Raw genomic sequence first — 27,001 nt, forward strand, 5'->3', positions numbered from 1 at the left:
ACCTAGCAGAACCTAAATTATGGAGATTTTAAAGTGAATTTGTATTGTACAGTTTTTTATAAATGTCTATTCTCACAGCTTATTAGACTGTCCTACTCAGAGGTTGTCCCCTAGGGCTGGGCATAATTTGGTAAATACCGAATTACCGTATCGAAATCGAAAATTTTGGTATTCGGTATTTTGGTATTTGGTATGGTATTTGGTTTAATTTTTAAAAAAAAAATTGGTATTAGGTATGGTATTTTAAGATAAAATACCAAAATACCGATACCGTACCGAAATATATATTATATTACACAAAACACATATTATCAATTATAACATAAATATAAAAAAATCTAAAATTTTACTTTTCTTTATTCTCAAAGTTCATCAATTAACTCTAAACAAGTAACAAGACATTTCTAATGATCAAATATTTTTTTTATGTACAGTTTTCTCTATTTGGGTCAATATTTGCTAGTTTTGGACAAATTTTTTGTCAACACACATTTTTAGTTTTGTATTTTTGAGTACTTTAATTAAGAATATTAGAGTGTATGGCTCTATATACTAGTTAGTAGTCAAACCGAATAAACTGAAATTACCAAACCGAATAAATCGAAAAGGAGAAAAACCAAACCATATCGAATTTAATTAGGAACGGTATTGGTATAGGATTTTAAGAAACCGAATACCGAAAATACCGAACCGAAATGTCTAAATACCGTACCGTACCGACCGACGAACATCCCTAATTGTCCTCAAGTTCTTATTTGCCTCCTTAAAAGTTGACATATATTGCTTCTTATGACATGTACCTAGAGCAAAATATTCATAAGTTTATTTAAGAATGCTTTAATTAAAAATGTGGGATTATTACTGGGTTGATGTTGTTTTAATTAAAAGAATGTTGGGACCATAGCAGGAAAATTAGTTATATTACTACTATATGATTGTAACAGTTGTAGATTTGAATACGTGCTCAGATTATAACAGTGTTGAATGAACAACTGATTGTAAACCAGACTTGTTAACATTAAAGGTGATTATATATAATGTTTGAGCCGAGGGTCTCCTGGAAATAGCTTCTCTACCCTTCGGGGTAGGGGTAAGGTCTGCGCACATATTACCCTCCCCAGACCCCACTTATGGGATTATATTGGGTCGTTGTTGTTATTGTTGCTGTATATATAATGTTAGATTCTGAAGAAAAAACGGTTCTATTGGTGACCCATTCAAAAGAAACTAGGCGCTTTGAATTTGATTAGCCAACCATTTCTTGCTTTTTCCACAAATGAGTGAGGGTCTTTAATGGTCTAATCTCTATTTATTGCGATTGCAGTATGGAAAATAGGCCTGCCAAGCCGATAGGCGATGGGATGAAGGATGGAACGTGCAAAGTAGATTGTGCACCTGTCGTGTATCCTAGGCAATGTCTTGCGTGAAGCGGCCTTACAAAAAGATCAGTTACGATGGTATTGCACGCGCTTCTCGGGGCCCTTTGCGTCAGAGTGACCTCGCCGGAGCGATTCACTCACCTGGAGTTCAAGTTAAGTCTAACTGCATATTTACAATAGACGCGTGGTGATCAATTGGACCTTTGATTAATTATATATATTTGAAAAACCTGCTGCAAGTTGTTGATTTGATCTGATAACTGAATAATGATGAATATGAGTTTAATATGGTAAGAACCCAACTGGTGCAGCAAATTATTTGCCTAATTTTTGCTTCCAATAAGGAGAGAATCTCGCTGGAAAATTACTGAGTTTTAATCATGGTTTAAGGGATTGGTTAGTTTAATTAAACCTGGACTTTTAGATCTGAATTTGAACAGGTGTAATAAAATGAAAGGTGCACTGGTCAAAACTGGAGGGATGCTATAATAGAGGGGAGCCCCGTTTCCATTTTACTTCAGTAGTTGAATTTGTTAAAGAATGAAAATAATCAGTTGATTTAGATATCATGGTTACTCCAAATATTATATACAAAATTGGATTTGATAGTAAAATCATAAGCTGATTTGAGTTGTCCATAAGTAGGGAGTGCAAAACCCAATATTCGATAAGCAAAGCCACGTTTCATGTAAAGATAAATTTGAGCGAAAATATTTTTTAAATCCCGAAAAATACGTCAGTATATTATACTGGAGTTCCAGCATAAGTATGCTTGAACTCCAGCATATTATACTGGAGTTTCAGGATAAGTATGCTGGAACTCCAGCATAATATGATGGAGTTCCAGCATAAGTACACTAGAACTCCAGCATAATATACTGGAGTTCCAGCAAGTATAATTGTCCAGTATAATATACTGGAGTTTGGAGCACCGGTGCTCCAGTCTCCAGTATATTATACTGGAGTCAGCAAAGTATACCGGTCCAGCATAATATGCTGGAGTTCATACACAGGTGCACCGAACTCCAGTATATTATGCTGGACCGGTCTCTGTTGCAGCAAAATAATGGCTATTTTTCATTGACTTCGTAAACGTTGGCTATTTTTGAATGACCAGTCCGAAAACTGGCTACACTGTACTATTTTTACTAAGCAAACATAAAAATTATCGTAACTTCACTTTTGTATAATTATATTAAAAATTAACCCAAATAGCCGCTCACATAATCACTTAAACTAAAAATAACTGCCGGATATATAATATATGTATTATTCACGTATCATGTGTTGATAACAGTGTATTATTAGCATATAATCTATGCATACCGGCTAAAATAAGTAAACAGTGAATTTGATCAGTTACATTTTAAAATTTCATATTTCTAAACTGAAATATTTCTTTCCTTTTGAAATCACTACATAAGATTTTAGACTTATCCCCACAACTATAGCCATACCACAAAGCTATTGAATTTATCTCTTTAACAATGTCTAGAGGTTTGGTCATAACTTCAACTCAGTGTATGTAAAAGATGAGGGTATAAACACAAAATAACTATCTCAATATATAAAACAAAAGAGAATCAGTATTACAACTATATCTCGAATAGAAATAGCTCCGTACTAACAAATGTGTGTTAATACTCAAAACAAATATCCCAATACTAAGGAAAATATTCAGATTGAAATAGAGTTCAGAGACTTAAGAGGCTACAGCAGCACCCTTCTTCCTTGGAGTTGCCTCGGTACCTGAAGGACGCATAGGAAAAAAGGAAAGAGATCAATAACACAAGATACACTCAAGTATGTAAGCACCATAAGTTTCTAGTAAAGATAATGCAGTACCGAAATGAATTACCTTCTCTGAAGTTAGTCTTGAACCTGCGGGGCACATTGCGGAGATACCTCATGCGACCAGTTCCAGTGGTCTTTCTTCTAAGTGCCTTGACGCTCCAGTTATCTGCACAGACAGTAGAAATCAGTAAACACTAAATCAAGAGACATCATACAGCTGAAGACCTAAAACTTATGGCCGCAATAGCTACAAAGGATAACAGGAACATTAAGTAATTTGCATGTAGGTCAAAATACTAAAAGATTAAGCATGGGAAATCTTCAATATATCAGTAATTCACCAGCAACCAGCACCTAGCCAAGCCCCTGACTACACATGCCATACATAGCAATAGTTAGATACCTTTCCCTACTATGCTATGACTAACAACCTGTTACTTACTTTCAATTGCTTAGGTATAAGTAGGAGACAATCAATCCAGATATTTGTCGGGTTTTGGCTAGACCATTTGAGGTTGTGTTAGGAAATTCACTCATTTACAAAGAGGTCGGCAAGACAGTTTCAGAATGTCATAGCCATTTCATGGAGTTGCCTCCGTCTAAGCCAAGCCATTAACCAAAGTGCATCATTAAGAGATCCGGTCTAGCTCAAGGAAGCCCACTCCTTTTATCTTAGCTTTACCACTAACAGCTCCAATAATTTCATACAATAAAGACCAACTAACATTTCCCTGCTACAATTTAACTAGTTCAGATAATTACTTCTCTATCTTACATTCTTTTGACAAGATTCTGTTTTCCTATATAGAAAGCAACTGAACTTTGCAAACTTCACCTTGGATCAAGCCAACAATACGATTTGTACAAACTATTAACAAATAATGCATCAATTTAAGTCCGTTAATAAAATAGCTCCATTATCCAAATATCCACAACAATATCTCAGTAATCCAAATATACATAAGAATAACTCCTTTTTCCAAATATAAATTAAATCAGCCACTTAATTAAAATAATCCATAAAAATGGCTCCTTAATCCAAATTTCCAAAAAAATAGCTCCGTAACCTAACTCTCCATTAAGACAAGTCAAACATACTCGTAATTATTCTAACAATAATTCAATCAGTATACAAATGAGCGCTACCACTAAAGTTCTTACAGTTTATTAAGAGAAATACATCAATTCAATTCGACAGAAATAGCTCCATATGTACATAACAATATCTCCATAATCCAAATAACCATAACCATAGCTCCTTAGTCTAACTACAAATTAAATCAGCTCCTAAACCCAAAAGACCCACAAGACTACCTCCTTAACTCCATAGATATAGCTCCTTAATTGAAATATTCATAATAATTCTGAACTAGTAAACAAATGAGCGCTGCTTTTTTTTTTTTTTTTGAGATGGTAACATATTAAATGAGCACTACCATATTCTTATAAAATTACTAACAGAAATGCATTACATATTTAAGTCCTTTAGTAAAAATAGCTCCAGAACCCAAATGTCCAAACAATATCTCCATAATCCAAATATCTATAACAATAGCTCCTTAATCCAAATAGAAATGAATTTAGCTCCTTTATCCAAATATCTATAAAAATAGCTCTTTAATCCATATATCCATAACAATAGCAACTTAGTCCAAATATAAGTTACATCATCTCCTTACAGAAATAGCTCCTTAGTCCAAATATAAATGAAATCATCTCCTTAATCCAAATATAAATTAAATCAGCTACTTAATCAAAATATCTGCAAAATTAACTCCTTAATCAAAATCTCCAAATAAATAACTACATAATCTAAATACCATAATAATCAAACAAAATAAAAACAACCAGCGCCGAAATGGACCAGCAAATATAAATTTACATACATTTTCTGAGGCGAGCAGCAGGGTAAGCACAAGCGGAGCAGCGGCTCTTCTGGATGTGGAAACTGCGACGCCCACACCTCACACATAGTGTGTGTGTCTTGTTCCTCCTCTTCCCAAAACTCCCCGTTCCTTTTCCCTATTATTATTATTCAACAATATACACACACAGTTAGTGCATAATTACATACACGCACAGTATACTTCAAATGAAAAACTCGTAGTACCATTTCTGCGGCGGAGGCGGAAGAACCCTAATAATATACGGCGGCGGACGCTTCTTTTCAGCTGGAAAAAAAGTTGAACTTAAGTAACGCTTATGGAATTTATATTCAGTGGCTTAAAGGGGAAATAGGGTTTTTCCTGATGGGCGTCTTTGTTGGGTTTAAATTTAAATTGGGTCGTTGTGAGAAGTGTGGGCTCTGTCCCTTGTTGTTGGGCCGTAAAATATGTTACTGGGCCCTAATTAGAAGGGGTTTTGATACCGAATTTTTACATTCTTATGTCATATAGGAAACTATATTACCCTTAATGTTTAAGGTTTGATATAATTACATTTAGTATACATAATTATCAATTCTATACCATAAGGTTTTTTAACTGTACATTAATTGTACCTTATATCACTCTTACATTTATGATACCGTATATTCCTCCAAATCCCCCCCTCTCCACGTTTCTCTCTCCCACCCCCACACCCTTACCCACGTAAACACCCAGAAATCAGAAAAACCAGAAAAACAATTGAAACTCTCTGCTAAATCCAGAAAAACAATTGAAACTTTCTACCATTAACGTCCAAAATCAAGGTTTTTTCTTCTACAACTAGTGAAATCTTCAAAGTTTCATACACAACAATAACTTTTGATGGTTATGATTTCGGGTTCCTTCAGTAATATAAGAGGAAAGGAAAATAGAGCAGCAATTCCATCATTGACAACCATTAAAAAGCTTTGAAGCTTTGAATTCAAATTTGGGTTTTCAAAAATCATTATTTGTTTGGATTTGGTGTTGTTGTAAATAATTGGGAATATAGTTTTGAGTTTATATCTCAATTTTGAAGGGTTTTGATGAAGATTAGACTTCGTTTTGGCTGAATTTCAGATTGAAATTTGAAAAAGAAGAAGAAGAAGACGTATATTGCAGAAATTGTAGAACAATTGTGGATAAATTGAAGAAAAATTGTAGACTATTGTTTATTTATTTTTCTTGAAGAAAAATTGCAGAAATATTTTTTTGGATTCCATATTTAGCATAGTAGTTTCGTAATGAGTAACAAGAGCATATATGAAAATCACAGAATTGTAACATAATCGGGATTTTCGACATAATTGCGTTTTTGCAGAAGATTTGCAAAAAATTTAATTGCTTTTTATTTATGAAAACAGAAAATGAAGTATCTACAATCAGAATACAAATAATCTACAATTTATCGATAAAATATCTACAAAGTGGGTACATTGAATCTTAATATCCCAATTCTCATTCAATTGTAGCATAATTGGGATTTTCAACATAATTGCGTTTTTTGTAGTAGATTTGTAGAAGTTTTAGTCGTTTTTAATTTGTGAAAACAGAAAACAAAGCATCTACAATCAGAATACAAATACAATTTATCTACAAAATATCTACAAACTGGATACATTGAATTTTAATATCCCAATTCCCATTCAATTGTAGCATAATTGGGATTTTTGACATAATTGCGTTTTTTCAAAAGATTTGTAGAAGTTTTAGTCATTTTTTTATTTGTGAAAACATAAAATAAAGCATCTACAATCAGAATACAAATAATCTACAATCTATCTACAAAATATCTATAAACTGGGTATATTGAATTTTAATATCCCAATTCTCATTCAATTGTAGCATAATTGGGATTTTTGATATAATTGTGTTTTTTCAAAAGATTTGTAGAAGTTTTAGTCATTTTTTTATTTGTGAAAACAGAAAATAAAGCCTCTAAAATCAAAATACAAATAATCTACAATTTATCTACAAAATATCTACAAACTATGTACATATTTGGACTCGAAATGCTTCCCCTGAAATATATGTTTCACATTTTTTATACATATTTTTGTCCAAAACAATACTAAATCACCCACTTAAATATAACTTTTATACAATGTTGTTCAACTTTCATACAATAGATAAATGAATAAAAGAAAAATAAATAAACAACTGTCTACAATTTTTCTACAATTTCTGCAATATTTTTTTTCGAGTTTCAATTTGAAATTCGTCAAAGCCAAGTCTAATCTTCACCAAAACTCTTCAAAATTGAGATATAAACTCCAAACAATATTCCCAATTATTTTCAACAACACCCAATCCAAACAAATAATCATTTTTGAAAACTCAAATTTGAATTCAAAGTTTTTTAATGGTTGTCAATGGTGGAATTGCTGCTTTCTTTTCCTTTGCTTTGTATTTTCGCCATAATTGCTTTTGTTGCAGCAGAATTGTAGAAGATTTTGTCGATTTTGATTTGTAAAATCAGAGAAAATATTGAAACAGAGTTTAGCGCAAAAAACAAAGTACGAAAATTTTGTAAAGAAGTCGACGATATTGATTACTGTGCGTGATATGCGTTGGAAGATCTGGAAAATATTTAATTCCCCTTTTTTAGCGCGCTTAGATAAGGAATCCTACAACTATAATGATTCATTATTTAATGCATTGTATATATTATGTAGAAATACTATTAGCATGAAGGGTAATATGCAAATTATGAACATATTTGGTAATATAGTTTCTTATATGGTATAGGAACGAAAATTTCCCTTTTGACATAGATACCCACAAAAATAAAATTATTTACCCTTGTCTACCCATTTATTTTTTCCCCCGTAAACTAATTACATTTCCTACCCATAATAGTTTTTGTGGGAAATGTTTTCTTTATTCTCCAATTCTTTTCTATTTCTATGCTTCTTTTCTTCTTCTTTTTTTCTTTTTTTTTTCTTTTCTCCTTTTCTTGTTTCTCGTTTTCTTCTTATTTTTTTTCTTTTTTCCTTTTCTAATTTCATTTAACTTCTTTTTTTTAATTCTTTTTCTCTTCATAATCTAATTTCATTTACCCTTTTTACTATTTTTTATTATTCTTTTTTATACAATAAGGAAAAATAATTGATATAGTAAATATTTGTTCACTTTTTTTAATATAACTAGTATAATATACCTTTTGTTTTTTTTCTCATTTTTAAAATTTAATTATTAAACTGAAATAATATCAGTTGTCACTTGATCTAATTCACTGAATATCACATTGATTGCTGCTGAGCAGCATAAATTATATAATCAGATTCTAAGAATCAACACGTGATTGTCATGCAAACCTTGATCTCATTCCCTACAAATATCAGTACACACTCTACCATTAGCAGTAATACAACCAGTTATAGAGCAAAAAAACATAATCTACGACAATCAAATCTCCATATATAGTAGTTAGAATAAAAATGACAATAAAATATTGAAAAATGCAACAAAAGTATAAGTAGCAAAAAATACTTCTAGTACCATGTGATACCAATATGGTATATATGTATACCAACGTAGCATATGATTTCTCTAGAATATTGCTACAACTATCTGGGACTATACTACTATACTAAAACATTAAAGGACGCAATAAAAGTATGAGAAAATTACATGCTCGTATTGCAAGCTAAGTATTCACAAAACAACTTGCTCATTTCGTATACTAAGAGGGTATATAGTTGTATGCGGTCGTTCCAACAATTGCCTATAACTATAAAAACTATTATACACATAATTTATTTCCACCGGCACACAAAAATTCCAGCATTGCAACTCATGTTCATATAGATAATTTCATAATAGGATTCACTTAAAATGCATCTAAAACGACCAAAATAATGTTCAACTACCATATGATACCAATATGGTATATAACTATACCAACATAGTATACAGTTTTACTAGTTAATTCCCGGCAACGATATGACTACTACTATTACATAACACACATGCATAAAGAAAAAAATAAAAAAAGAGTGTACCACATATTATTATAATAAGGTATTTCAAGATATTGTACTATATTACTATTATTAAAAGAAAATCAAATATTGTACCAATTGAATACAGCTAATACAATAAAAAAATGATTCAACTAGCATATGATACCAATATAATATATATCTATACTAATAGGGTATATAGTTGGAATGAATTGTATACTAAAATGATATATTTGTATACTATTTGGGTATACAATACAAATTCGTCTTCTTCTTTGGTTCAACTATATTTCAACCCAAATTTCTAAAATCTACTACAAAATTTCCACCAAATTGACTAAAACTTTAGCTACAACCTCCAATCAACTTTCCAAACAAACCCATACAGGATTGGATCAAAATAATTAAAAACTCAAACAAACCAAGTTTTGAGTTTCAAGCTTCAAGGTCCTTCAATGATGGATTTAATTTTTTGTACAATAAATCTCCAAAAACCAGCATCAAAGATACAATCTACACATCAAAGAACAATAACTAACGAATTTCAACAGTAAAACACTATAAAAAAATTTAGATCTAACATTTTTAACTCATTCATATGGAGTTTCAAAAATTGATCTATTCTTCCTATGATCTAGTTTTTGAATTGTGCCTTGTATTTTAGTGTTGAAAACTTGTTTGCAATGCTAAAACTATGAACGCTTGAAGTTATTTCAATTTCCAGTGCGAACGGATGAGAGGATAGGGCAAATCAATGCCTCAGTTCTTGGTCGCATAAAGCATCGCTGGAATTAGCGGGTAAATAGTTTGAGCCGCATGGGTAGGTGTAGTAAATAGTTTGGGCCTGGACATTAAAGGGTAAATAGTTTGAAATTAATGGGTATAAAGTGAGATTCTAGCCTAAAAGAGCAAACTTCATTTATGACCATCCGCTAGCCACAAATTGCAAAATGCATTTTATAATCCAAAATCAATTATAACGGCTAGCCACCGAATTATACACCTGACCCACAAGCACAAACACAGGTTCATTGGAGAAAGAGATGATTTTTCGGCCCAAAATGGTTTAGCCGGAAAACTTCACCGAAAATTTCATGGTGGTCGGAATTCAAATAGCAAACAAATCATCTTTTAGATCTAGATTTTCATAATATCAAAAGCCCCAAAGGCAATAAATAAAATGGGAAGAAAGAGTCGCCGGATTTAGTGGAGGGTCACTGGTGTTTGAGTTTAAGTTTAGATCTAAAACGTACGAGATCGAGCACAATAGGTTAGACTGACTGGGTTTTGATTTCGATTTCATGATTTGCGGTGAGGTCAAAGCTGGAGCCTGGGCACCATTAATATTAATACTGTGAGCACATGATTTTTGCCCTATATTAATTACTCTCATAAATTCAAAACAAAATAATTTCTTTCAGTGTTTGCAATTTTGGGGATTTTCGTGGCATTTTATGGTAATTGTTTGCATTTGTCTGTGCATTTTTATTTTATTTAATTAATGAAAATTATAAAAAATATGTTGCATTTGCATCTAGGATTTAATTTTATATTTTTAGGATTAATTGACAAATTATTTTATAAAAATAGGAAAAAATCACAAAAAATAGTTTATTTTGCACTTTTAATTTTAATTTTGAATTTTGGTAATTTTTCCTTTAATTTGGTTTTTTAATTATTTTTAGTAGCAATTATTAGGGTTAATTAATTTAATGTGATAGGATAATTTGGTTTAGGATTTAATTTAGGTTTTAATTTTAATTTTGAAAAGAAGAAAAAGATTTTTTTTTTTTAAAAAATGAATTGGAAAAAAGAAGGAAATAATGAAAAGGAAAATCTGGGCTAAAACCCATTTAATTGCCCCCAGCCCAAACGAGTCGCCCTAGTACCCGACCCAAATCCATGCCTCACCCAGTCCAAACCCCCCAGTACCATACGACGTCGTTTTCTGGAGTCCAATCTCAACCGTTGATCCCATATGATCAGATGGCTGGGAACTGAGCCCTTGATATATATATGTCCTAACGCCCCTACCTCCTTCATTTCATCGTTCCAACACCCCTATTAGAGAACCCAAGCCTAACCCTAACAGAGCTGCCCTCTTTTCTACCATCGTCCGGTGGCGGCGGCGCCTCCGTTCAACCCCAAACTAACACCCCACAAGCCCCAGGATCCCCTCATACCAAATCCACAACTACTCTCTTTCGAATCAGCCCGGAGCTCCGCGAATCTCGAATCTGAGGTCAACCCCAAAAGTTCAAAACCACTTTTTCGTCAATCCTGGTATATGCATGGTTAAAAGGCACCGTTCTTCGAGTTTTGAAGTTCGGATTCAAACGATCGACCTTAGGTTTGTTAGGGCTTTTGTCTCCGATGGATTTCGAGTCTAAATTGGTAAGCTCTTTTCTTCTCTTGTCTTCTTTTCCTTTTTGATTGTCTTATTCTCTTCTTCCTCCCTTTTTCTTAGCTTAATCTTCTTATACTAGTCTGGATGAAACTCAACTAATCTCTCGAGTTTAGATTGGTCTTCCTGTCATTGTCCTTCTCTTCTTCGTGAAAGTTTGTTTTTTGATTTCTTTAGTCCATTGTGTTAATAGCATGGATAACTCTTCGATCTTGTTTTCTGTTTAGCCGTCCAAGTTATTTTAAAATTAAGTTACTTCAACTGAGTTAAATCCTTGCCTAGTCATCGTTAATTGATCAATAAGTTAGTAGATTTGCTTTGAAATCATTTCGTGTTATCATGGCTTGCAGATTTTCTTTTCAAATAGATAAGTGTTCGTTTGGGCTTTGGTTTGTCTTTGGTCCATTTGGCAAAAAGCAGCCCGTCCAAATTGGTTTGGGTTCTTGGGGTAAATTCAGTCGTGGGTTAATTTGACCCATATCTCAGTTGGGGTTTAAGGTAAATAACAGGGGCATGGGGGTTAGTTTGGGTAGTCTTAGTGATGGAATCTATTTGTAACTGTCTGAGAAGTTTCTAGGAAGCTGGAGAGGGGACTACTTTGCAGAAACTGAATTTAAATTAGGGGTGTTTAAGCTAAAATGGAAACTAAAAAGGACTGAATGGCAAAAACGTATCTCCTTGTATATAATTAATATACAATATATGTATATTAGCTAGAAAATATAAATATTTTTAACCGAATGGCCAAATGTGTAACTTTTTCCCTAGTTAGTCTCTCCTTTTCAATGTGCTCAAGTATGGTGTCAACGAGGAAAAAACATGCATTTTAGGCCCATTGCAAAGGAAGTTATAGCTTTGAGCAACCATAGAGTTACCATAAGTAGTCATATCCAACCTTATTGTTCCTTCATTCTTTACCTATATCGCTATATACTTGAAACATCACATATTGAACATCAAGTACCATTTCCCAAGAGCATAGAATTAAGAGAATATAGGTAACAAACCTTGGACTAATGTTATCAAATCATAAAAAATTGGGAGAAAAATTATTGCTGAAAATCCTACTGAGTCATTCAAAGTACTTTTTTTTCTTTCTATACTACGATTTACGACAAACTATTATGGAATTGACACTATAGCTATTGTTGTAATGTTATATTGTGTTGTACAACTTCCAAATAATCAAGTCAATAGAGAATACATCTTGATTGTAAATATTAGTTGTAATCTCTCAATTTTGTAGCTACAAACTTGGGGGGGAGGGAGTGAAGAAGTCTTGAATCCTTTTTATGGGATGGAAAAATATTAGGAAAATTATATGGTATAGCTAACTGATATACTGTATTTATCATTTGTAGCTTAACTTTCAGAAAATTACTATTTGTAGCTATGTTTAAAATTTATAGCAAATTCACTTGTATTTCTGCATTCCAAGAGAAGAATTTTCAGAAAATCCTTATATTTCGCCTTGATTTTGCACCATGTATGTATCTTTTTTCCAGGTATGAGATGATTCTTTTTTGCACCATGTATGTTTGACTGTATTTTTGTGGTTATGTAACCATGTATATACCCATATATTTTTGTTATTTGTATCCTTGTATACACCCGTATATTTTGTATTTCATCGTGTTGTATTCGTCATGCAAACAAATATAGATGATATAGGTTGTATTAGTTGCGCGAATGAATATAGTTAACACGAGCTGTATTTGTTGGTGAACGAATACAGCGAATACAAACATCTGGCAAGGGAAGATTTACTATGAATGGTAAATATTGAAACAATAGCTGCAAATTATAATTAGCTATGAAATTGTAGTGTTTTTTTAAACTTCCTCAAAAATATTCATAGGATCACACTTTCCATAGGGCAAAATGTCTTGTACCATCTAATTAGACATCGAAAAATGTCACACAATAAAGTGTATATCACTTGGCAGCCCATGTTGTTATAATTATGAAAATAGGCATTTTTCTTATAGTTTTTTTAAAATTTTTAATTTTTTTACTTATTTGGCAGCTTCTAATAATTGGGGGATTTGCATCTATACCCGCTTTTTATGTCATGTTTTAACTTATGCCCGCTTTGCAAAATAATTGCAAGCGTACCCGCTTTTCGCATAACTTCAGCATGCGGGGCTGAAGTAGCAAAGGCAATCACGCAAAACTTCAGCATTCTAGTAGACGGGCTTGAAGTAGCAAGTGTGCTGAACCAAGTATATTGAAGTATTTGTTTTATAATTGCTGAACTTAAGTATAGTAGCTGAAGTATTGTTCTTGTAACGACCTGACCGGTCGTTTTGAGCTTTTGCACTTTGCTCGCCGGTTCTTGGGCATGACTAGCCATGTGTGATGAATTATGACTTATTTAAATTATTGGTTTTGATTTTCAGGAAAATCGAAATGAATTTGAAAGGACAATCTCAAATGAAAGCTTTGAATTTGAAAGGTTTGACCAAGAGTTGACTTATTTGTATATGAGCTCGAAACGGAATTTTTATGATTTGGTTATATCGTTGGGTGATTTATGACTTAGAAGTGTGATCAGAATTGGTTTTGGAGGTTCGCTGTAGAATTAGGCTTGAATTGGCGAAGTTAGTATTTTGGCAATTTTCGGTTGGTAGGTGAGATTTTGATCTGAGGGTTGGAATGAAATTTCGAGAGTTTTTGTATATTCGTTATGTCATTTGTGATGTGCGTGTAAAATTTTAGGTCATTTGGACGTGGTTTGGTTGGGTTTTTGATCAAAAGCGTATTTCGGAAGATTTTAGAAACTTAGGCTTGAATCCGATGTGATTTAGTAGTTTTTATATTGTTTGAGGTGTTTTGACGATTGGAGCAAGTTTGAATAAGGTATTGGGTTATGTTTGTACTTTTGGTTAAGGTCCCGGGGCCTCAAGATGATTTCGGGTGGTTAATGGAGAAGTTTGATGTTGATTGCAGCTTCAGATTTTGCTGGTTCTGGTGTTTTTGCACCTGCGGTTTGGGGACCGCAGGTGCGGTGTCGCACGTGCGGAAGGGAAGGCGCAGATGCAGTTTGGAGGAGTAGATCCAAGAGCCGCAGATGCGGTATATGGACCGCATCTGTGGAGTCGCAGATGCGATGAGGTGACCGCAGATGCGGTTGAGGCCGGTTTTAATGAATTTCGCAGAAGTCTATGAGTTGTATCATATGCCTTATAAATATCCACCTTGATGAGACACCCTTGTGATATATTTTTCATAGAGTAGGCCTTAACCAAATCAGAAGCATGGATTATATTAGAGGAATTTTCAGAAACCACTATTGTTTAGTAGCTATTAACTTCCTATAACTACCATTTACATAATTACTTCCTATAGCAACTATTCAGTTGTTACGATAGTGTATTCTCTATATTCACACTGTTGTATTCATGAATACCAAAGCAAAAAGTGCCTAAAAATCAATGCAGTCCAGTTGTACACGCATATATTCACATGTATTCGCGTCATGTATTCATGAATACAGTAACATTAATCACCTTAAAATAAGTACGTTCAGCTGTCTAAGAAAGAGAAAAACATAAATAGTATATTTCATGCCTTATTTCGCCCCAATGGTAGTATATACCATAAATACATACTTTGCTATATGTCAACGCCCCCTTTTTCTCTAACCATGGGGTCGAAAATCGGGTATATGACATTGGGAAGGACAACTCTATTCCCTTTCGAGAATTGGGTTTCGGAATTTGAAGAGTCGCCACCTAATGATTATAGTGCATTAGGACACTTTTTTAGAAGAGTTTGAGTTGGAAAACCAGAGTTCGGGTAAGGGATAGAAATTATCTCGAGGGGAAGGTGTTAGGCACCCCTCAAGATCCACTAGTGTGGTTCCCGACCATGTTACAATTGTGACTTTATAAGTAAACAATCAAGGCTCAAATAAGGATTCACATATAACATTGCAATCAGGTTGAAAACTTTCGAAGGCAAGTAGAGAGGGCAGAAATTTAAAAAGAAGAAGAGATTTGAATAATTTTACGAGAAAAAATGAAAGCAAATAAAGGGAGGGGGGAGTCCTAGATTTATAATTAATATGGATCAAATCAATGCAATATCCAACAATCACTCCTCAGAAGAGGGGTCGCACCGGTCATCATATCCATATTCTACCCTTCCCACACCGTTAAGGTATTAAAGCGCGAAAAGTCTCGTTACTTATTGCATGCTAGTACCCGTCCCAATCCTATCGGTCCCGGAGGCATTTAGGACTACTAATCCTAAAGGGAAAGGGATTTAGGGCCTTTTGAGAGTTTCAAAGGATAAAATACTAAGGCGTCAATCAAAACACATAATACAAGTAAAAGTGGAGGCAGATAAGCAAGTAAGGCTCAAGTAAACCTCCTTAAATCAGATAAGTTATAGAGCTTAGCATGTCCCGCATGTACTGGTTTGGTCTTTAAAATTAAAGCGATAATCGGACTAATTCAACGCATACTTTTAGACAGGAAGTCCGCATTTGGCTCACTCGAATGCAGTTGTCAAAGACTGTATCACTTTAACTAGTCAACTTTACCTTAAATGCAGGACAGAACTACTGATTGTAAAAGAGTTGCAGAATAAGATAAGTTTCAAAAAAGATTGCAGACTTAATACAAAGAAAATGGTTTAAAACGAGTTTGAGAAAACATACTTGTTTAAGAAAAAGAATTACCGAGTTTTAACAAAAGAACTGAATTGCAGACTAATTCAAAAGGTTTATCAGATAAGTATAAAGAAGTGAATACAGATTGATTTGAAAAATGTTTGTCAAATTATCAGGAAAGCAGTAAGTTTCCAGAAAATGTGCACTGATTTGAGAATATTTATCAAGAAGGAAAAAGATGCACTGGTCTGGTTGCAAGAGAAGTTTTAAGGGTTCAGAAAACGTGTAGAAAGTCGCTTGTTTTAGCAAAAAAGGGAAGTACTGTTTTAGATAGAGTGAAACAATTTTGATTTGAAGTTCTTATAGGCATGATCTCTACAAGTTACTGATTTTAATACCTTTCAAATGTTAACAGCCTTACAAACATGATATCTATATGCTGGCTTATCGTTAAACCTAACGGTTTGCCTAATGTCATTATAAATGCAGAAATGCAAATCCCTATAGGCATGGTATCTATATGCATAGTTGCAGAAATCAGAAAGTTAGATCCTATAAGCATGGTTTCTACTTGTGAGATTGCATAGATCAAAAATTAAATCCTATAGGCATGATCTCTACCCTTTGTGCATAAAATAACCCCATCCCTTTTCACTAAATCCCCATGAGTTTATATAAATTATTATAGGCCAATAAAAACAAGACATAAATTAAAAGTACATCAGAAATCATCAGCTACATCCGAGCAGCCTAATTCAGACTTAGTGTCTAACAATATGAAATTGAACCATTTCCGAAATCCAGATTTACAAAGCATTCTCTTATCTGGGGTGTTTCAGAGATCCAATGAGTTTCAGGAACTCCGGCCAGTGCTTACACCCCAAATATATTGCAGATTTAGATTATAGTGCAGTGTGAAAATGCCAGCTCTCAGATGTCCAGGTTTAGAGGGAACTCAAGGTCCCAAAGCAAGGCTCAAGAGAGAGGGGCATAACTTAAGATTCTAGGAATAGGTATAAGTGCACAAGGGGGAAAGGGAATCAAAGAGAGACAGGGCAAGCTAGTGGTCATGCCCAGCAATTGGGATGCTGGCACACCCCTGACCATCCTGCTAGTCAAGCATTGAGAGTTAGGATCCATTGTGGATCAAGCCAAGGCCTGGACAGTAATTAGGATACTGTCAGGCCAAGAACTTAACTCAGCACATAGTAGGGGATAGGGGTAGAGGATTCATAACAGAAATAGAAGCAAGGAAGGAAAATATTTAACACAAATTACTGAACATAGGCAGTAGAGTAAACAACAGTCTGAAGCACATAAGGGTGAGGCAGAAGATTAAATAAAGGACATATCAATTTCAAAGAAAATAAGTAAGCAAAAGTAGCCTTGAGAGAACCAAGTTGTAAATAGCAGTTCCAAAAGATCTCAAGCAAAGCCGAATTTAAAACAATATTGCAAGAAAGTGTTTTTTTTCGTGTGTGTGTCTGTGTGTTTCTGATTTCTGAGGATTGATTCATGATAGAAAGAGGGAGGACTAGGTCATTATATAGTTTTTTTTGAAAGCAAGTAAGGCAGGCAAAGAGTGCACAAACATAGAAACCAAATCAATTAGTATCAATCAAGACAACTAGACTCCTTTAATTAAGGGGTCTAGGTCAAACGGCTAATCAAGATGGAATAAGGAGGGAAAAAAATCAATTTACTAAGGCTTGATTAAGGTAAGGAAACCATATAGTGCACAAATAAGGTCCAGTACAGAGTTGGTAATTAAGAAAAGATGGAATAGTGGTGTTCTTTATAAAGTAAAAATAAGGTATCAGTTTGAAAATCAGTCAAAAGGATCCCTAATCCAATTGTAATCATAAAGAACCTCAGGTAAATAAGGAAAGAATAATTCAAACGTTGGTACAGAATCACATAAGAGATACACAAGACCAAGTATTTAAGGAAATCATCATAAGCCTAGGATTTTACACGCAAAAGGATCAAAATAAACAGCTAGTAGGGTAAAAGGGATTTAATCGAAAGAAATCAGGGATGAATCACTAACATGATTAAAGGGATTTCAAAATCAATTCTGGGTGAAATCTTTGAAAGGGAAATTTTTCCTCATATATAAAGCATACAGTCCAAACAAAAGAAAAACTTAACAATGAAAATTTCAGAATCACAGGCAAGTAGGATTCCGAATTCAGTTCCAGGCTCACATCAAGTCTGAAACCTAGGGTTCCAAAGTGAAACCCTAGTGCCATCTACTCGAAGGGAAACCCCCAAATTTTAGGGTTTCAAATAGAAACAGAGGTGAGAAATCGTTCAAGGTAGGCAAGAACATGCTGAGTAGGAATATCAACGAAACATAGTAAAGTGAAACAAAATCAAAGCATGGACTTAAACATACATAGCAAAGAGTGAGAAGCAATGACCTAAGTTAGCACGTGAACAAAGAACATAAAAGAATCTTGCAAAACCAGTAAGGAAATAAGAGAACAATCTTGAACATAATAAGAAATAAACAGGCGAGCATAAACACACATAGGAGAGAGCAAAAGAGTCAGAAAACCTTTAAAGAAGTTTTTACAGAAACAGTAAAATTGGATTCGAACAAATTCTGAAAAGAAAAATTTGGGGAAAAGCCCTAAAACGTCTATTAAAGAACCAACACGTCACAGATCTGAGAGAGATAGACGAGTACAAAACCTTAGAAGTCTTAAAAATGGCAGAGAAGACCCTAGGATGAAAAGGTCTTGAGGAAAGTTGGATCTTTAGTCGGAGAGACTCATATTGCTTCGAACATGCCGAAAAATAGCCGGAGAGGCCATGGATCTTACAGATCTGAGACAGATCTAAAGGAGACCATGGAAGTCAGGCCTCCAATCTTTGAATAGTTTAAGTTAGTGGTGAGGGAGAGTGAGCACAGGCCACCTATGGTATGGGCTGCCATGGATTCCGGTGGAAATAAGATGGAGATCGGTGGAATAGGGTTAGGGTTTTGGAGGGCCATAGAGGTTTTGGGAGACGAAGGGAGTTTGGAGGCGGCTGTCTTTGGGTAAATGAACTAGGGTTAGGGGTTAGAGATTAAAAAAAGGAAATGATCGGTTATGGTCGTTGATCAAATATGATCAACGGCCAGGATTTAAAAGAAAAACTGGACGGGTTTAGCAATTGGGTCAAGGGGTCGGGTAAAAAATGAAATTGGGTCGTTTAATTGGGTGGTATTGGGGTTTAATTTTGGGCTAAAATTAAAATGACAATGGCTATGTGTTAAATTACCAATTTCTCCCTTTTTATTTTATATAAAATAATTAAAAGTATTTTTAAAACAGATTAAAAGCATTGAACTAATTAATAAGGTATAAGTATTAATTTAAAAAAACTGGAAATAATTTAATAATAATAAAATGCTGTTAATTATAAAATAGGCTATAATTGCAATTACATGCAATTTAGTTTTTAAATATCAAATAAATTTGTAAAAATATGCAAAAAATTACCTTAATTATATTTTGGTGTAAATATGAGAAATAAATAAATTATTCACCAAAATTATAATTTTGGAAATAATTATTGGATTTTGCACTGCTAAAATAGACAATAAATTGGTTTTGAAAGTCTTTAGAAATTTGGGAAAAATACCAAAGCACTTGGGCATGCTTATGTATGCACATATATGTTATTTTGAAAGTATTTTGAGTGTAAAAAATACTTAGGTAAAATTTGGGTATCAACACTATAATATTTCAAAATATGTTTAATTTATAATAAATAGGGTGTATAGCTTTGCTATAGGTAAAATTTCCATGATATCATATGCATCCTTTCTGCTCGGAACAAGTCATGCTTAAGTATCAGAAAAATATAAGGAAATTACCAGCTATGTCCATTTATAAGTAGCTCATTACAAAAATTGGCCAATTGATAAAATATTACTAATATTAGCCAAATTAGCCAATTAGCTATTTGTACCAAAAAAATATCAAATATTTGCTTTATTTTGAGTGAGTGTTATTAGAATAGATTGGGCACAACTTAAGAAGCTTGAATCTCAGTTTCGGGATGATTTGGTGAAGTTTTGAGGTGGTTTGAATTGAAAATTCGAAGTAAAAGCTGAACAAGAAAAAAAATGATATGTGTATCATTTGTTTATCACATATATATCATATTTGTATCAATTGTGTATCACATGTATATCCATGTATACGTGTGTTTGAGATACATGCGTGATACATGTTTGATACATGTGTCGCAGAAGATTTTTTTGAACTTGATTTAATTACGAATTTTGATACAAAACCAGTCCAAATCACTTCCAATCTTCCTCAAATTTTGTATATTGACTTATTTTTATATTTTCAATGAATTTTAACTATACCCTTTGAAAAAGTTCCTTTTTTGTTTAGATTTTTGGAATATTGTATAAATTTTTGTATTTCATCACCTTATTTGCTACCCCGTCCATGAAATTTCCTTTCCGTCTTGTATCTAATGTTGTTAATCACGCTTAAAAATATGGAAGATGATTTTTGCATGTGATTCTTTGATAGAAAGAACCCTATTATTTGATTTTTCAATTTTTGTTGGATAATTTTGGTAAGTCTTAATGGCTAGAGGCTGGTAAGTTGAAATTTATTTGGGACATTTGTATAAGTTTCCCAAAAATATACTCCAATTCAATAACAAGTATTTTAAATGTTAAGCTAAATGTTGCATTAATTGGTTTAAAAAGTTTAAGTGAGCCCGTTCAGCGAAAAAATGGCAAAAATCTATTGCTGAGAAATGAACATAACAATGTAGACCCAACGTCGAATTACACCACAATAGGAGCAAAAGATAGCGGGTGGAGCTTTTCTTCTAGCTTCACTTAAAACAGTGCCAAACAACTAGTGTGATCCAAAATATTATTTAAGCAAAGCATAGTACGAATAAAAACACAAACTTCCAAAACATGTTTCTAAAATCAAACAATTAGGGGATTAAGGTATATAAAAAAATATATGCTTATAAGCTGGTCAAACTGACTTATAATCACTTTTTGGCTTATCTACGTGTTTGATAAAATTAAAAGTACTTATAAGTTATGTGGTTATAAGCCAAAAATAAACCAAAAGCTATAAGTTGGTCTCCCCCAACTTATCAAATTCTAGCTTATAAGCACTTTAAGTTTGACCAAAATATTTACTATTTTATCCCTAAAATACTTCTTTTTAAAACAAAACTCTTTGTATACCCAATTATTCAGCTGCATATTATTAATTTGTTTAGGAGATCTAATAAACTCTTTGATTTTCGTGCGACTATTATACAAGAACAATTATCATTGTGTTGTAATATTTTTGCTCGTTCTCGACATCAAGTTCTCCATTTAACTTGTGTACTTGAATAATAATCTGATGTAGTATAGTGACAAAATTTGCTTAGATTTACTATTCAAGAGATGAATTTGTGCACGTTTGTTTGCTTTTAACCTGAAATGTGTCAAATTTTTGGACAATAGAATTGTTGACCGTTACTCTCCAAAAAGTTTTGTCAGGTTGACTGTAGGCACGTTGTAGATCTTTTAAAGCTTATGGTACATTTTCTATATTCTTGGCATTCTTAAGTCATTCATAAAGATATATGTCAAGATATTGAAATAGCTTCTCTGGTAGTCATGATTTAGGTGTTTATCCTTTTGAACGCCTATAAGGATTGACATATTTTTGCTTGTTTGAGATGTCTATAACTCTCTAAAGTTTAAACTATAATCTTGTAGTGGTAATAGCGGCCGCAATTATTGTTGAAGAGGTACTCTCCCAGTCCCAGGTATTCTAAATCTCTTTGGTATTCTCAAATTCTGCTTTTTCGTAGGTCTGGTAACTGCTTTCAGCCTAAGAGAAGGCAGTACTTGAGGTGTGCTAAGTTTTCTGATACTCATTCCACATGAGTATGATTAATTGAAATTTCGTAGTGATTTAAAAATAAACTTTGCTTGCTTTAGATTATTGTAAATCCTCTCTTAATTAGGAATTACAAATTCTGGTTTGTGAATAATCATAGATATCCTAATTCATTTCCCTGAAGAATATGCATGTTTGACTAGGATATTGATCTGATAGCTAAACATATCAAGCTGAGAAGAAAATAAGAAGCTTCACCATTTTCGTGTTGTGACCGGATAAAAACTCAAACATCAAAAACCTATCCAGTTTAATTTGCCAGCAGTGTGAGCTGTGTGAAAATAGCTTTGAATCTTGAGAATAAGATTGTTCAAAAGTATTGTATTTTAAAGTGATACCTGCTTCATTGAGATCCTATATAAGTGAATCTCACTCAATCCTTTTACATGTGATTTTAGAGAAGAATGTTGTTTAGTTCCGTTTGTGTAAATGAATATTAGCTACATCTTGAGACCAATTTAATGGTAATCATTTTAATCATAAAAAAATACTAACAAAATGGGAATGAAGAAGGAACTAATAAAGATGTAAATGTTCATTCTCCAAAGCCAGAATTACATATATTATTTTATTTTTTCTGCAAGGAACTTGATATTTTTTAATTCAGAATTCATATTGTTTAAGAGCCAGCATTCTGATTGATACCTCATTGCTGTCCCTCTTTTGTGATGATCTCCATTAAATAAATTTTGCCTCCGGCCAAGAGCTACTAGCTGCAGTGGAGATTGAAAGGAACATTAATTATTTAGTCTAAGTTTTCTCAAACACTTTGCTATAGGTACAAGTGACTGACTCAATAAACATTAGAATCTAGGACTGTCCCAATGTATATGTTGCACGCTATATTGGAAAAGCATCAATTGTGTTTTATACTTCTATTAGATGTCAAAATTTAATGCAAAAGTGCTTTTAGAAGTTGTGAAAAATTTTATACGCTTGATAGAGTGTTCTTTCCCAAATGTTAACACTATATTTGACTATCTATTAGAGTATTTATGTTGCTCATTTACGAACAATTGGCCGGAAAAAGTGACAACTTTTTATTTCATGTACAGATCATTCATTTAAATCCTCAAGATGAGCACCAGTAATTGAAAAACAAAAAAAATGAGTGATCAAGTAAGGTTTTTAGAAAACAATAAACCAATATAGACTAGATGTGCTTGATGAAGATAGGCTATGAAGCTCGGGCCCTAGGATGAATTCTTCTTGGCTCATTATTGAATTCAAAACCAACGTATTTATTTAGACCAACAGTGCAAGGAACCATCCATGAATTGCCTCTATTTGGTTACAAACTCAAAAGTAGATAGACCGATAGGTTCTATTGTAGTCTGTAACTCTAGATTACTTCCCCAAAATTCATAATTGGATTTTTTAGAGCACCAACTATTTTCTGTTAGGTCTCTTTTTGTTTTGCCCTTTTATTTCGTGACAAGACGAAGATGTCCTATTACTGTGGTTGATTATCTTTTTCTATTGATCTTCTAACTGTCACTATGAGTTTCCTTCATGTTGCTCCGGAAAATAGGAAATTGAAGATGACACCTTTTACTTTGGTCATCCCTTCCCCTCTCAATTATGCTTTGTCAGTTCATCTTAGCACACAACATAAGGACTTCTGGATGGTGCAAGACATGGACAAACTTGTTTCTGAGGCTTAAATATGCTTTGCTGGCATTGAGGCAGGAGTTTGAGATATGCAACGAAGTTTGAAATGTATCTATTTAATGTAAGCATTAACGGTTATCATCTGATATATGTTAGTCAAGAAACTTTCATTAGTGAAAGGGAGATGAAAACTCCACATTTTCTACTGTCCAAGGCATTGGTAGCTAAGCTTGATTCATGCATAATATTAATTCATAAGGTTTGTTGATCATTTCAGAAAATTATCAGCTGGAAAACAGCCAACTCTAAAATATTCGATAGATTTTCTCCAAATGATCCAGTACTTCCTCTTTCGACCTTTTTTTGCCATATATAAGTCAGTTACAACATAATCAAATGTTATTTCCACAAGCATATATGTCTATCAATGACATAATTGGATATCAAACTATGTTTTCGAGTCTCGAAACTTGGGCTTGTGCATAGCATGATCATCAAAATGAGTACCTGTAACTAACTACTCACTACTCATGCATGTCATTTCAACTTCACACACTAATCAGAGTACACTATGAAAAGTAAATCCAGACCTTCCATAAAATAATACTATACAACAACAACAACGACCCAGTATAATCCCACAAGTGGGGTCTGGGGAGGTAATATGTACGCAAACCCTTAACTCTATCCCGAAGGGTAGAGAAGCTGTTTCCAGGAGACCCTCGGCTCAAAAAAGCAATAGAAGATGATATATTAGTACCATAAAAATGCGTAATAACAATAACAACAATATATAAGAGATATGAAATATGAAATACAGAATATGAAATACGAAATACGAAATAGATGGCTGGTATAGTACAACTAGAAGGTAAAGCCCTGCATCAATAGACGACCAATGACATTCCTAGTCTAACTCCTAACTGGATAGTCTCACTCTATTGTGCTGTAGAAATATTCACACTCTCCCCCACTGTTCTCCAACGACAAATACAAAAGGAAATATGGAGAAAATATAAATACAGAGCATCACGATCACTGTTGCTTCAAGGGAACGAGTCGATCAAAAACAATTGAATTTTGCCAACCAGATAACGAAGCACCAAAGCCAAAAAACAACTACAATCCAATATTTATGTTACTAGCTAAATTTGACATTTAACTTAGATCACATATTTTTTATTTCATTTTTACCATATTTATGTTGGCCACTATCTAATTAACGCTATGAAATTAAAAGGACAATAGACCAAAACATAATTATGAGAAATGAACATAAACAATGTAGTACCCCAACGTCCAAATACACCATAAATGGTGCAAAGGATAGCGAGAGGAACAATTCTTTTTAGCTTCACTTGTAAAAGAACCACACAACAATGTGTGACCCAATAAATAAATAGATAAGCAAAGCATATAGTATAAATAAAGTCACAAAATTTGGATTAAAATTGAACAAATAAAGCAAAATTTGAGGAAAAAATTGGAATTGAGTGGAAAAACTCAGTCCCTTAGATGTTCATAAAATTGCGATCATTTTCGCAAATCATTACAGGTCTGTGTCTGTATAAATAGCTCATCATCGTTAATCCACACATTCTCATTCATTAAAATATTTTAAAAAACAACTAATATTAAACGGCGGTATAATAAAGAGATAAAATTAGAAAGAGATGAACAAACTCAGTCCCTTAGATGTTCATAAATTGCGATCATTTTCGCAAATCATTACAGGTCTGTGTCTGTATAATGGCTCATCACTGTTGTTCACCCCAATCAACAAATTTTGTTTAAAATTTAAATAAATGTAGCTGCCCCAGTGAACTCCAAACACAAATGAGAAAAAATGGGTTAATGAAGGAGAAATATAAAAAGGAGCAACACACACACTATAGCTTCTAGGGAACGAGTTGGTCAAAAATGGATAATTACTTGCCAACCAGATAAAGAAGCTTTATAAATCGAAGCTAAAACAAGTAAAAAACAGATATAAAAGAGTATCACCATTCCTGAAGAGTATGCCGTTGGTTGGAGGCGGCGGAAATTGAGGGCGGAGAAACCCTAGGCGACAGAGGAGAAGAATTCATAGTGAGAATCTATTAACTTTTGCAGCTTCGTGGTCGTATTTATATACAAGGGGTTAGTGAAGGTTAGGGTTTTGGGGAGGAAAATTGTGGGCTTTTGACATGGGCAAGAAGATTTGATCCATCTATCTTAAGCCCATTTATTAGTTTATTACGAGTACATTATTTGTTTTGGGCAAATTACACATTTAGGCAATTGACCAAAAATAGTTATATGCACTAGCTAAATATATGAAAACTAGGTATACTATTATTACATGGTGTAACTAACTTATTGTCACGCCCCAAAAACCGTGGAATGCGACCGACGTTCAACCAAGTAAACCCAACTGAGCAAGTCTGTTAGATTTCATTCTACCCAAGCTAGTTCATGAATAAAGAGGAAATGTTATCCCATTTATCAAAACACTAAGCAATCTTCCATTAGCAACTTTCATTCCATTTCCGCTAATGACTTCAGTCATAATTTACAAAATATTACAAGTTTAATGAAAAACATGCTTATCAATTACCAACATTTCTAGTTTAGACCCCCAACATCAACCACCACCCAGAAACAGTCTACGAAACCTCTAAATATAATAGAAGAGTAATAGGGAAATGTCGGCAACAAGGCTTCGGCTTTATCTCAAAACGTGATGAGAAAATGAACAAAAGATACATGACATAACCTCGGGATGGAGTGGGGCTCATCAAGACTGCTAGGAAGAGAGTATCGCTATCACTGGTCGATGCCGACTGCTGTGGAACCACCTGTATCATTAAATGATACAACGCCCCCGGCAAAAGGGACGTTAGCGTCGTCGAATAGCTTTAGTATGTAAAGCCAAAAGTCCTCTTTTCAGAATAGAATAATCATACAAGCAAAGAAACCACAAAACAGTAAGTCAAAATCAATATTATACTAGCAACCAATTTGAAACATGTAAGCCTTCTAGTTTAAGAAAATAATATATATAATTTTTGGTTGGGAGATCACTAGCACCAATATGAGTGATACCACCGTCTTTGTTAGCACAGAGTCCGATCACGACCCGATCAGATAAGTCATCCCTTTAGAGACATGTACCACAGGAACAATTTCCAGTTATTTTTTTTTTTTGAATTTCCAGTTTTTGATTCCCAACACAATACCACCATGTGTGTGGCATGGTGTCCGATCATGGTCCGATCGGCTAGGCTGCCTTCCCACATATGTCGTGTGGGTTGGCATTACTAATTTACAAATGTTACCAAGTGCATCCCAATTAAGGGGAATAACCACGATCCACCCCTACACCGGTACGTGTAGTTTCAGGTGTGAGCCTTA

The 27,001-nt window shown here is 33.6% G+C and overlaps 1 protein-coding gene and 3 non-coding genes across 4 annotated transcripts; all 4 read right to left on the minus strand.

The window, feature by feature from the left end:
- Nucleotides 1–2,920: 2,920 nt before the first annotated feature.
- LOC107831585 (large ribosomal subunit protein eL37) lies at nucleotides 2,921–5,411 on the minus strand. The gene is made up of 4 exons (XM_016659370.2): nucleotides 5,284–5,411; nucleotides 5,060–5,195; nucleotides 3,238–3,339; nucleotides 2,921–3,128 (listed from the first exon to the last, which is right to left on the minus strand). Exons 1-4 carry the CDS (start codon nucleotides 5,284–5,286, stop codon nucleotides 3,082–3,084), a joined length of 288 nt encoding a protein of 95 aa, XP_016514856.1. The 5' UTR covers nucleotides 5,287–5,411; the 3' UTR covers nucleotides 2,921–3,081.
- Nucleotides 5,412–24,888: 19,477 nt separating this feature from the next.
- LOC142176924 (small nucleolar RNA snoR136) lies at nucleotides 24,889–25,024 on the minus strand. The gene has a single exon (XR_012705724.1). It is a non-coding gene; the product is annotated as a small nucleolar RNA snoR136 (small nucleolar RNA).
- Nucleotides 25,025–25,105: 81 nt separating this feature from the next.
- Nucleotides 25,106–25,198, minus strand: LOC142176942 (small nucleolar RNA SNORD25). The gene has a single exon (XR_012705737.1). It is a non-coding gene; the product is annotated as a small nucleolar RNA SNORD25 (small nucleolar RNA).
- Nucleotides 25,199–25,284: 86 nt separating this feature from the next.
- LOC142176941 (small nucleolar RNA SNORD25) lies at nucleotides 25,285–25,376 on the minus strand. The gene has a single exon (XR_012705736.1). It is a non-coding gene; the product is annotated as a small nucleolar RNA SNORD25 (small nucleolar RNA).
- Nucleotides 25,377–27,001: the final 1,625 nt, after the last annotated feature.

Source organism: Nicotiana tabacum, chromosome 22 (assembly GCF_000715075.1).
Source record: "Nicotiana tabacum cultivar K326 chromosome 22, ASM71507v2, whole genome shotgun sequence".
NCBI lineage: Eukaryota > Viridiplantae > Streptophyta > Magnoliopsida > Solanales > Solanaceae > Nicotiana > Nicotiana tabacum.

What these genes read in the sequence shown, in the direction of transcription:
- LOC107831585 (XM_016659370.2), bottom strand. An exon ending in TGCTGCTCGCCTCAGAAAAT is followed by an intron (nt 3,340 to 5,059) that starts GTATGTAAATTT and finishes CTGTCTGTGCAG; the next exon opens with ATAACTGGAGCGTCAAGGCA. An exon ending in CAAGACTAACTTCAGAGAAG is followed by an intron (nt 3,129 to 3,237) that starts GTAATTCATTTC and finishes TGCGTCCTTCAG; the next exon opens with GTACCGAGGCAACTCCAAGG.